The sequence below is a fragment of the Podarcis gaigeae genome (genome assembly GCF_964106915.1).
Source record: "Podarcis gaigeae genome assembly, chromosome: 1".
NCBI classification, from domain to species: domain Eukaryota; kingdom Metazoa; phylum Chordata; class Lepidosauria; order Squamata; family Lacertidae; genus Podarcis; species Podarcis gaigeae.
The window spans coordinates 129,758,976-129,771,789 of record NC_139678.1 but is presented as its reverse complement, the minus strand read 5'-3'; the positions used below and the strand labels follow the sequence as shown (position 1 = coordinate 129,771,789).

The 12,814-nt window shown below is 44.1% G+C and overlaps 1 protein-coding gene across 3 annotated transcripts in view; it reads right to left on the bottom strand.

Annotated features, from left to right (window-relative positions):
• PARD3B (par-3 family cell polarity regulator beta) overlaps window positions 1-12,814 on the bottom strand; it is a 616,930-nt gene that overhangs the window by 202,017 nt on the left and 402,099 nt on the right. For all 3 annotated transcript variants that reach the window (XM_083705169.1, XM_083705171.1, XM_083705170.1), the window contains one exon: window positions 1,880-1,990. In XM_083705169.1, the coding sequence (XP_083561295.1) occupies window positions 1,880-1,990 (111 nt within the window). The remainder of the gene's footprint in view (window positions 1-1,879; window positions 1,991-12,814) is intronic.

The window sequence follows — 12,814 nt, the reverse complement described above, 5'->3', positions numbered from 1 at the left end:
CAAGCATGGGCCTTGTCACTAGTACGGTGAAACATGCTAATAATAGATGCAAAGAAACAAAGGCCATGTGTAGTGCAGGCTTCCTCAACCTCGGCCCTCCAGTTGTTTTGGGACTACAACTCCCATGATCCCTAGCTAGCAGGACCAGTGGTCAGGGATGGTGGGAATTGTAGTATCAAAACATCTGGAGGGCCGAGGTTGAGGAAGCCTGGTGTAGTGTGTGGTGGACATGTAAAGAGGTAAAAGCTTACTGGGAAATGATACATAATGAGTTAAAGAAAATGTATAAAAACACTTTTGTTAAGAAGAACCGGAAGCATTTTCATTGGGTACAGTGGGGGAAGAGATACCAAAGGGAGAAAAAAAATATTTATCTATGCAACAACTGCAGCAAGAATCCTTTTAGCCTAGAGTGGCTGGGGAAACCCAGCCAGATGGGCAGGGTATAAATAATAAATAATAAATAATTATTATTATTATTGGAAACAACAAGAAATACCAACAAAAGGTGAGTGGCAGATGAAGATGATGGACGTTGCGGAAATGTCAAAGCTGACAGGGAAACGACCAGCACAATCAAGTATTCCAAAAAGACTGGAGGAAATTTATACAATATTTGAAGGACCATTGTGAGCAATTAGCAACACTAGCAGGGTTGTGAGAAGACTTGCAATGATAATTGTTCTTACCTTTCTATATTGATTCAAAAATTGTGACATTTTGAATGAGTGAAACGTTAAGTTGGAAAATGCTTAAATGCTATGATATCAAGTTTAACTCTAAAAACCAAGAGGCTGGAGGGAGGGGAGTCAAAGCTCGTAAGAGCAAAAGAAGTTAGGTGGATAATGAGGATGTGTTTAAATATTATAAAATGGAAACTCAATAAAAATATAATAACAAACAAAGAAACAAAACCAGTGTGTAGCGAAGCAAAGTGAGGCTTGCTGTGGCTCAAGCGTCTGGCAAAAGACTGAGGAGAGCTAAACAACATGGCTGCTAAACAACATGGCTGTCTGGGACTGAGGTGCCATGGAAGCTGTATCTGCTCTGGCTTCTCGCCCATCTTCAATGAACACAGGACAAAGCCTCTCCTCTTCCAAGAGGGGAGGTGTTGTGGGCGGGACGCGATTTCTGCGTCACACAGGGGGCGTTATGCCCCCTGCCCCACTCAGCTGGCTGGTGCACCACGCCCACAGGTAAGCACCCAACCGGGCGGCTTGGAGGGGGCGTGGTTTGCAGTTTAAGTTACTGCGGCACCAGCCATTCCGCTTTATTTTCCGCCTTCTCGTTGAGAGTCACCCACCCTCCACTCCCTTAGAGTTTAGGGCTTAGTTTTCTCTTGACCTTGCTATGGACCTTAGGTTGGTCGCCCAGGTTGCCTGGTAGTAATTTTTCCATCTGGCATTAGGCCTTTTGGTTTTTTCGCCTACCTCGTAGCAATCGTCACAACTTTCTTGGTATAGGAGGTTGGAATGTGTTGATGGTGTGTGGAAGGGCTAGGTGTGGCCATGGCCTACCCCTTCAAATTTGGGTATTCCATTAAAGGAATCCGGCGGTCGTGGATCCTGTCCGATGCCTGTGTGGCGGGGGGCCATGACACGACCCTCGGTGACATCAGGGGAGAGCTTATAGTTGTATTAGCATCAACAGGCTCCACCTTCTGATGAATAAACCCCCTTTGGGCTCACCCCTCTCCGAGTGGGTGGAGTCAATCTGTCGTGGTCCAGTGCCTAAGCCAATACCTTCTCACTTGCTGTAATCAATAAAGTGGTGGCCTTTTCTTGCCCATTAACCTTATACTCTGTGTCTGTGTGTCTTCATTCCACAAAGCGGGGATCAGGTCCTCAAACCACAAAATATACCTGTCACTCAGACTCACCTTTCCCGCTCCTCCTTCATCTTTTCCAGGTCCTCTTCTCTGAGGGTGCCATGCTTGGAGTTTCCCTTCTGGTCACCTTTGGCACCTTTCTCCTCTTTTTTCTTGCCAAACCTAATCAGGAAAGGTGAGATTAAAGGAGGCTTAGAAACAGGAGGAAAAGGGGGCATAAACCCAAACCCACGTGATTTAAACAAGTACAGTATAATGTGCATCTGCTACAAGTTGGATCCTCCTAACAGAGGGTCCATGTTGTGCTCAGCCCCTGAAACTCTTCCCCAACCGGCTTGTGGGTGGGGCTTGCCCCGCTCCAAGCTGGTGGTGCCACAGTTATGCCAGTGGCCTTTAGCCAACTGGCATCGTGGCAAAGGTTGGGGGTATAGCGTGTTCTCCATAATAGAGAGCATGTGTTGTGGTGGGGGCCAAAAAGGCCACCCCACTGTTGTTGAGCAAATTGGCCACATGATGTGATTGGGCAAGGAGTGTTGCTGGGGAGAATCTTATGTTGCTAAAGTATGGGAGGGGTCAGAGGTCTTAAATACAGGGCTCGCAGCCTGGGGCCTTCTATTGGGCTGCGTGCACCGGATCACCCGCCCACCTCTGACCTTGCTATGCCTGTCATGGGGTCGTCTGCCTTGGGGCAGGGGCCTGGTAGGAATTTTGTCCATTTGGCTGATTGGCTGGGGCCATTTGGTTTTTCCCTACTGCGTAGCAAATTGTCACAACTTGTAAGGTTGGTGGTTAGGCATTGGTTAAAATTGGTTGGTGGAGGGGTAAGTACCTACCCCTCCAATGGTGGTGCTGAAAGGGAATTCCGTTAAAGGAATCCAGGGGCTTGCCATCCCTTTCGTCCTAGTCCCTGGCATCGGACTTGGGCCGTGCAAGCCCCAGGGGGCATGAGGGTGAGAGATGAGGGACTGATGTCCAGCTTCATTTCTCCCCAATATGGTTCTCCCTGACTGGCTTCCACTGGAATCCGGAAATCAGTTCTGTCCCTGAGGCAAGGACAGATAGTCATAACCAAAGCCTAAGCAGCCACTCACGTGTGTGTATTGAAATAAAGTTGTGGCCAAATTTATGCCAAAAACCTTAAACAAAAATTGATGTGTGAAGTGTGAGTTATTGGGGTGGCCTGGGGGACCTCGAGGCGCAACTATTTGGCAGCGCGACGTAGGGACCTCCTTTTGCTTCGTGCTGCCGAACACCTGCTCACCCGTCTGTTAATTAGGTCATGTTTGGCCTTGCTTTGGACTTCGGTTGGCCGCCTGTTTTGGAACGGGGGCCGGGTAGGAAATTTTTCCAATGTGGCAGATTGGCTGTGGCCACTTGGTTTTTGCCTACCTCTTAGCAATCATCACAACTTTATAAGGTTTGGTGGTTAGGCATTGGTTTAGGGGAATGTGGGGAGGGGAGGTGCAGCCATCCCCTGCCCCTCCAATGAATAGGGTATTCCATTAAAGGAATTCGGAGGTCTGGATCTCGTCTGAAGCCCGGAGGGGGGCTAGGGCCATGCCAGGACCCCCGGGAACCCCAGGGGTGAGCAGCAGTCAATATACACTGGCAGAGATCCCCCTGCTGGTTTTTACCCTTACAGGGTTCCTGCAGGGTGGGGCAGGAGCAAGATATAGTTTTGATACCAATGCCTAAGTCAATACCAGTCACATTTGTGTATTCCATAAAGTTGTGGCCAATTTGCCCATTAACATTTAAACTGAATTCTATCTGCACTGTGTCTTTATTTCCATAAGGGATGGGTTTTGGGGCTCGGAGCACAACTCCTAAAATAAAGCTGATATGTAACTAAACATTCCTCAGAGTATGAATTAACTAATTTTCCATACACTTGGAGCTTAATTTTTCCAAGACACATGAGTAATGCATGCTAGAAGATTTCTCAAGATGTTAAATGAATGGAGTTTTCAGTGCTAAACTATTATTAGCATAAATTTTGAAGGAGCTGAAGGGTCTTCTTTCCCCAGGGACAGCTTGTGTATAAGTAATCCTTTGGCAGACTCCAAGCTAACACAAGGAACCACCAAACCATATCTTGGTCTCATTAATAAAAGCTCCTACACATCATGCACAGCCTAAGCTGCATTCTCTTTACCTCTAAAATAAAGGTTATGCGTAGACAGCATCAAACTAAATGATACTACATTGGATGAACAACAAAAATAATCTACTTTAGGAAAACCACTTTGCAAAAGCTCAATACTCTTTTTCATTACTTGCATATGTAGTGACATAAAAGGTTGTGAAAATAATAGCTATCAATTATGCGTGCGCGCGCGCGCGCACACACACACACCTCCTATGCTGAAAACCCACTAAGCATTATGGATTAGAACTGCAACTTTTATAACCAAGACTAATGCCTGCAGTTGGAATGTTTTATCTTCTTATTTAGTTATATGCATTATGCTGCTTTTTCTGGCTCAAATTTGCATGTAGGACTGTTTCTTCAAAAATTTAACCATGCAATACGGGATTTTAAATGAGGGAATGCAAATGATATGGAAAATACAAATGAATAAGGATTTTTTTTACCAATATATCTCTGACCAGAGGACATTGGGGTGCCCTCCTCTGCGAACTGCCAAATTACTTTTTTTTTTTTTTTACTTAAAGTAAGAATCACAACACTGGAAACATACAGCACCGAATTAGTTCAGTAAGGAAAACAAATGCCATTGATGAAATGATAAGACATTTTAGGAATTAATTATTTGTGTAGCTCAATACATGCTGAATATTTCATATTTCATTTGCCATTCATCCCTAATGTCCATCTATTTAACGGAAAGCATTTATCTTTGATTTCCATAGAACTAGGAATTAGAATCGAGATGCAATAGAGACAACATCTCCCTCAGTCTAAATGCTACCTTCTGCCTACTGAACCCTTGTAGATAACTTTACATAAAACTGCATGCCCCAAAATGTATCCAATAAGCACATTTCATATTTATCGACATAATCTTCAGGTGATTTTAAAAATCCCGTTCCCCATCTGTCTAGAGAACGTTCTTTTATTCATTAAGTAGGCTCTCCATGGCCTCAAGCATGTTGGCTGAACTATATTTTTCTCTTCAATATTGGCATTTCTCCAGTGACCAACACTGAGATCTTGGGTTTCACGGCAATCTGATAGAACTCAAGTTACTAATGAATTCAAGCAGTGAGACTATAGCACACCAAAAAAATTAGCCCTTAAAAGGCAACACAGTACCACAGAGTGTCCCTCAAGTGTTCACTGCAGACTGAAAAAGTCTTGCCGTAAAGAAAAAAATGTGTACAGTATATAGACAAGATCAGGCATAGGCAGACTTGGCCCTCCAGATGTTTTGGGATGACAACTCCCATCACCCCTAGCTAACAGGACTAGTGGTCAGGGATGATGGGAATTGTAATCTCAAAACATCTGGAGGGCCAAGTTTGCCTATGCCTGGACAAGACAGACTCCATCACATGCAAATGCAGTCTGCTTCAGACGGGGTCTGAAAGAGTGGGCCTTTGGAGGTCTTCCTGCATCAGCCCAGGTGAAGTGGAAAGCCTTCTACATACTTTGACTATGGGTACAATTATGACTCTAACAGATCACGAATAACCTGGATTCAGTAATCTATGCTCTGGTCACCTCCGCTGCCTTGTGCATCATTGAGCATCATGAAAGGGCAGAACGTTACTCAGTTTATTATTGTTGCATTTTTACTGCCAGGGAGAGGGAGATGCACATCTGTTGTTGTTTTTTATTCAACCTCGGGTGCCAAAATATGTATTTGTATGTGTATTTGCTGTTGCACCTGAGGCAACAAAATATCTCGCGTTGCCCATGCCAAGAGTGTGTGTGTGCATGCACACACACACGTAAGTACATACAAATGAACTGGGGGACTGGCTGCTTCTTTTGTTTGCTGAAATGTTTAGCCAGTTGCAGATTTTTTGTTAAATGTACCACCATTTAAGTGGTACTTGAACATGTTTTTGAGGGCCCTGCTGCTTTTTATACAACAACTGAGAAACTGGGGGACCTGACCAAATCAAATCATCATTATTATTTTTAATGATCAGGAACCATTGACCATGTGGCTGCTGAGAGATGTACTCCAATGACATATGAAGGACCACAGGTTCTTCATAGCTGGTTAGTCTTAAGTGCTCTCTTTGCTAGCAGACATGGAAAAACAATTCTCTCCCCTATAAAGTCTTGGGCTCCATGATCACTGCACATAGTGAGAGCAGTCATGAAATTAAAAGACGCCTTCTTCTTGGGAGAAAAGTGATGACAAACCTAGACAGCATCTTAAAAAGCAGAGACATCACCTTGCCGACAAAGCTCCGTATAGTTAAAACTATGGTTTTCCCAGTAGTGATGTATGGAAATGAGAGCTAGACCATAAAGAAGGCTGATCACCAAAGAATTGATGCTTTTGAATTCTGGTGCTGGAGGAGACTCTTGAGAGTCCCATGGACTGCAAGAAGATCAAACCTCTCCATTCGGAAGGAAACCAGCCCTGAGTGCTCACTGGAAGGACAGATCCTGAAGCTGAGGCTCCAATACTTTGGCCACCTCATGAGAAGAGAAGACTCCCTGGGAAAGACCCTGATGTTGGGAAAGATGGAGGGCACAAGGAGAAGGGGACGACAGAGGACGAGATAGTTGGACAGTGTTCTCAAAGCTACCAGCATGAGTTTGACCAAACTGCGGGAGGCAGTGGAAGACAGAAGTGCCTGGCGTGCTCTGGTCCATGGGGTCATGAAGAGTCGGACAAGACTAAACAACAAATAAAGTCCATGCAGATGTTTTCAGTGGCTGTACTCCTTTCTTCAGATATGGACTTCTTGTTCAGGGAAACTGAAGCCCTGCTTTCTATATATGCTACCAAACACAGTGCTTGTTCTGCACAAGGAATAGGATAAAAGAAACAGCTGAGAAACCCGATCAGAAAACAGAAAGAGAATGGAAGAAGTGGAGAACACTTCCCTCCTTAAGAGCAGGAATACTGCTGGTTTCTACCTCCCTCCTTTTCAAGATGGAAGTGGAAAACCAAACATAGAAAATATCTGCTCCCTGTTTTTGTTTGTCTGAGAGCTCATTAGAAGAGGAGGATTTGGGGGAGACTCTTCGGATCCACACACATTCCTCTCTGAAGGATAAAGCTCGCACTTCGGCAGAATATTCAGAATACATCCCATCCATGAACACAAGGAGATCACAAACTACACATAGATACTGTAGATCTACAGCTTTATAGTTTCAGACAACTAATAGATGTCAAAACCTAAACAGAGAAAAGTGAATGTGAATATAATTGTATCATGCAACTTTGCAAGTATAATCGAATGCATAGTGTAAAATGGCCTTCAAACCAATTCTGGAAAGGTCAGAATCTAAGAGCAGCTGAGAAGATAGCTTTCTTGACTAAAGCATAGATATTCAATGAATGCCTCATTGCTTCTAGACAGTCCCCCAAAACCCTGGCTATGTTCCATAACATACTTTTGTTCTATCTGCATTCATTTCCTTAGAGCTTCATCTAAGTAGGCCCGGGGTCTAGTATTTGATTTAGCATTTATAGATTTTTTTAAAAAAAGAATATATTATTGCTGGGGTTTTTTATATTATGATAGGGGGGAAAGCAAACATAATAACATATATCAACACAAGTTACATAATAAAAAGGAATGCAGCAGCTACATAATTTACCTCTGCTGTCTCTTCGAATCTGATACTGGTTCTTTTGCATAGAAGAAAAAAGCTTTATTTTTAGAAATGACAATTTTAATTTCAATAACCGCCAATCAAACAATATGGAAAATCATTGCTGCCTGGCGGTACAGTTTCTGTTGTTGCGAGAAACTGGTAAGTTCAAATGTGATTAAAAAACTAATAAGTGGTTAGTAAATTTAGAAGAATATTATTTTTTCCTGCTTTTTGGGGCTTCACAGCAGAGCTGTGTAAAGTTGTTCACAACACCTGCTCTACTAAATAAGCAATCTTTGGCCCCAGGTTGGATATTTAAAACTTTTTTTTGTCTTTTACGAAATCCTTAAAAAGATTTCCCATTTAGCTTTACACCAGAGCAGAAAAGTAGGCAAATGTCTAAAAACGCATCATACCCCCTTTCTCATAATTCGCAAGAATTCAAAGGGTTTGATCCAATAACATTAATAGGACTTGAGGTTATCATGACCACCTCAATCTCACTGATTTCAATCGAACTGCTCCAAGTATGAACAGGTCAGATTTCAGCCCATAGTATTATCTTATCCCCGTCTCCTTCCCTCTTTCCATGATTCATGTTACTAAGTGTACCACAGGCATGGCCCTCCAACTGTTTTGGGACTACAACTTCCATCATCCCTAGCTAACAGGACCAGTGGTCAGGGATGATGGGAACTGTAGTCCCAAAACAGCTGGAGGGCCAAGTTTGGCCATGCCTAGTTTATTGGAAGCAGAGAACGCCTTCAAAAAATATGGCACACTGCTACAGTTGGTACAGTGGTGCCCCGCAAGACGAATGCCTTGCAAGACGGAAAACCCGCTAGACAAAAGGGTTTTCCGTTTTGGAGGTGCTTCGCAAAACGAATTTCCTATGGGCTTGCTTCGCAAGACGAAAATGTCTTGCGAGTTCCTGCGGGATTTTTTTCCTTTTTCCCAAGCCGCTAAGCCGCTTATCAGCTGATCCGCTAAGCTGCTAAACAGCTGATCCGCTAAGCCGCTTAACAGCTGATCCGCTAAGCCGCTTAACAGCTGATCCGCTAAGCCGCTAAGCCACTTAACAGCTGATCCGCTAAGCCGCTTATCAGCTGATCCGCTAAGCCGCTTATCAGCTGATCCACTAAGCCGCTTATCAGCTGATCCGCTAAGCCGCTAATGGGTTTGCTTCGCAAGACGAAAAAACCGCAAGATGAAGAGACTCGCGGAACGGATTCTTTTCTTCTTGCGAGGCGCCACTGTATGATTCAGAGATCACAAATACACTCAAGTGTTGAAGTTCATAAGTGTAAGGTGGGTCTGACTATTGCAGGAAGTAGGATGGAGTTCTGCCCTTCAGGTGCAACAGCACTCTGTTGCTTCAGGTGTGGAAAGGTGTCAATCATCTGTGGAAGGCAGCCCTGAAACAGTGGAAGGAACTGACTGCCTTTAGTAGCCATGGTGAACAGGTCTCTTCATCCGGCAGCTGTTCTGTTACTGGTCAAGTTAGAAGGACAGAAGGAAAGGGAACTGAGAGCAACAGCATTAGACAGAAGTCTGATGAGCAACATTAGATTTCTGCTGCCCAAAGATGGAAAGTAGCAGTCCCAATGAAAGACGACTGGCAATTAAAACTGATAGAATATGCAGAGATGGCAAAACTTAATGGAAGACTAAGAGATCAAAACGAGAGACTTTTTTTTAATAGAATGGGGAAAATTTGTTGAATATATGAATCAAAAAACGCTAGAAGGATTGACATAAACACGAGCAGTAAGAAATAAAGAGAGTAAAAAGGTTAAATTTGTAAGTAGGTTTGAATGGGTTATGCATTAAGATAAGGAACCGCAGAGGGGAAGAAAAGGGAGGTTGAATTTGTTTAGATTTAGTTTTTGCTGTTGAAATATTGTAAAATGGAAAATTAAAATATCTGAGGAACATTGGGTTTCTGAATGGCAGGCTTAGCATGAACATGGCTGGAACCAAAAGGGAGCAGGAGTGTAGAAGTCCAGCTGTGGTCTATATTGCCTGTATAGGTTTTGACCATGGGGCCATATACTGTCCATTGTTCCCAATTGTTCTCTGAGGGAATGTGCTCAGATAACGTTTCACGATCAACACAATCAACATGGCTGTGCAGACATGAATAAGCAGCACCAATAATTAACTTCCATTAGGGCCCAGGATCCAGAAGTATCACATGATGCTGATGGGAAGAGGGTACTCTAGAAAGGGATGTGAGTTGTTGAGTAGGCAGAGGTGGTGACTGGGCCACAATTCCCAGCAAGTATAAACAGAAACAAAAGCTCTTCTGTTTAAGAGAGTTCCTTGTGTGATTCCTTCGGAAACAACACCGCACCTCAAAATACCCAGAGATAGAAGTACCGTATTTTTTGCTCTATAATACTCACTTTTTCCCTCCTAAAAAGTAAGGGGAAATGTGTGTCCGTCTTATGGAGCGAATGCAGGCTGCGCAGCTATCCCAGAAGCCAGAACAGCAAGAGGGATTGCTGCTTTCACTGCGTAGCGATCCCTCTTGCTGTTCTGGCTTCTGAAATTCAGAATATTATTTTCTTGTTTTCCTCCTCCAAAAACTAGGTGCGTCTTGTGGTCTGGTGTGTCTTATAGAGTGAAAAATATGGTGTTATTCCTCAGGTATGGGAGGAGTGTCAGAAACTGATGGAGCAAACAGTGTCCTTGCAGCCAAAATAGCCGATTCAATGAGCAGAGAAGATACTCAGAAAAGATGAACAAATCTGCTGCCTATTTAATATGTTAAATATTTCAGAATTGCTGTTTCAAAACTGCATTAAAAAAAAGAGAGAGAGAGAGGAATATCAAGTTACAAACACTGTGGCCTCATGCCATCCTGTACAGTGTTTTGGTGACACAGACGGAAGTTTGTAAGGCGCTACGAAGGCAGCTGTAGCTCTAAAGCCATTAGTATTCTGTCTACAAGGGAAAGGCAATATTCCAAATGCATTGTGCCTACGAGGTGTGCATACGAAAGCAGGAAGGGATTTTCTTTTATGTGACTTGCCACCAGGATTTTTAAAAAAAAAAAAAATTGAAGAAGGAAGAGTCATCCTCACGGGAAAGCCAGCAGTGTACTGTACTTGAGGAAAACAATGCAGATACATGAGATACACTCCCCACCAATTTCTGATACAGTGGTACCTCAGGTTAAGTACTTAATTCGTTCCGGAGGTCCGTTCTTAACCTGAAACTGTTCTTAACCTGAAGCACCACTTTAGTTAATGGGGCCTCCTGCTGCCGCTGCACCGCCGGAGCATGATTTCTGTTCTCATCCTGAAGCAAAGTTCTTAACCTGAAGCACTATTTCTGGGTTTGCGGAGTCTGTAACCTGAAGCGTATGTAACCTGAAGCGTATGTAACCTGAAGTGTATGTAACCCGATTTAACCCGAGCTTTAACAACAACACCCCGAGAACAAGAAGTGGTCCAAGTTCTGGAGCTCCACATCTGGCTACAGGAATACGAATCAGTGGTATGCGCCACAGCAGTTTAAAGAGCAACTTGCCACCAGTCTCTCCCAATCTAATGCCCCTAGCTATTGTTGAACGACAACTCCCATCAGCCTTGACACTATAGAGCTGCACGGGCTGGGGGGTGTTGTAGTCTAAAACAGCTGTAAGGAACTAGGTTGGAGGAAAGCTGTCTTACATTTATCACCTAACACACACACACACCAAATTATGCTTGGTCACGTCCACAGAACGGAAGATAATAATAATAATAATAATAATAATAATAATAATAATAATAATAATAATAATAATAATTTATTATTTGTATCCCGCCCATCTGGCTGGGTTTCCCCAGCCACTCTGGGCAGCTTCCAACAAAGATGAAAGATACACTAAAATGTCACATATTAAAAACTTCCCTGAACAGGGCTGCCTTCAGATGTCTTCTGAATGTCAGGTAGATGTTTATCGCTTTGACATCTGATGGGAGGGCGTTCCACAGGGCGGGCGCCACTACCGAGAAGGATCTCGCAGTGAGGGAACCGCCAGAAGGCCCTCGGAGCTGGACCTCAGTGGCAGGATCAGCCACTGGCAGGATCCGCGAGGACGTGGTCTATGGATTCAGGCTTCGGGCACCAGGCCCGTTGGCAGACCAACTCTGAGCTACAAAGGTGGCTGCAAACATGACATGAAGGTGGGCAACATTCAGCCCACTGTGCAATAACCCCTTACAGATAATCACAGTGCCTGTGGAGGAGGGATGCCTGCTGAGAGGAAGGCCAAGAATAGAATCGTCATTGTACCCCTGCATCAGCACGACCGGAAGCTGCCCTCTGCCCCAGCTGCAACAAAACATGTCTTTCCCATATTGGCCTCTCTAGGTCTTAAAAGACCTACATTGACTCCCAGTACGTTTCCAAGCACAATTCAAAGTGTTGGTGTTGACCTTTAAAGCCCTAAACGGCCTCGGCCCAGTATACCTGAAGGAGTGCCTCCACCCCCATCGTTCAGCCCAGACGCTGAGATCCAGCACCGAGGGCCTTCTGGCGGTTCCCTCATTGTGAGAAGCAAAGCTACAGGGAACCAGGCAGAGGGCCTTCTCGGTAGTGGCGCCCGCCCTGTGGAATACCCTCCCATCAGATGTCAAAGAGATAAACAACTACCTGACATTTAGAAGACATCTTACGGCAGCCCTGTTCAGGGAAGTTTTTAATGTGTGACATTTTAGTGTATTTTTGGTCTCTGTGGAAGCCGCCCAGAGTGGCTGGGGAAACCCAGCCGGATGGGTGGGGTACAAATAATAAATTATTATTATTATTACAGTAACAGCAGGCGCCATAACTCTTCAACGGTTTGACTTCACCCTCAAAGGCGCACTCCCCCATTATCTTCAGAGTCTGACAAATGCCACCAACAATAGCATTCTACGCATTCGAGGTATAAGCTTATTTAAGACGAGAAACAGCCGCCACCTCTGTCCCACCCCAGCTTTTGTTGGATCATGGAGGGCAGATATAAGGACAGGAGGCCCATAGGATGAAAGATTACACTGGCATGGATTATCTTGGTCTTTCTCCGCTGTTGCACCCCAATAATGAAAGGGCCTCTTTTTGGAGGCTCACTTGTAAATGACCCTGGTTTCAACCTAATGTCAAGTCATGCTGTTGCTGCATCTTTAATTTAAAAGAACATGCTTGTTGATTTCTGCTCAGTGCCTATTTTGCTATGGCTGATTATTTGATTTTATACTATG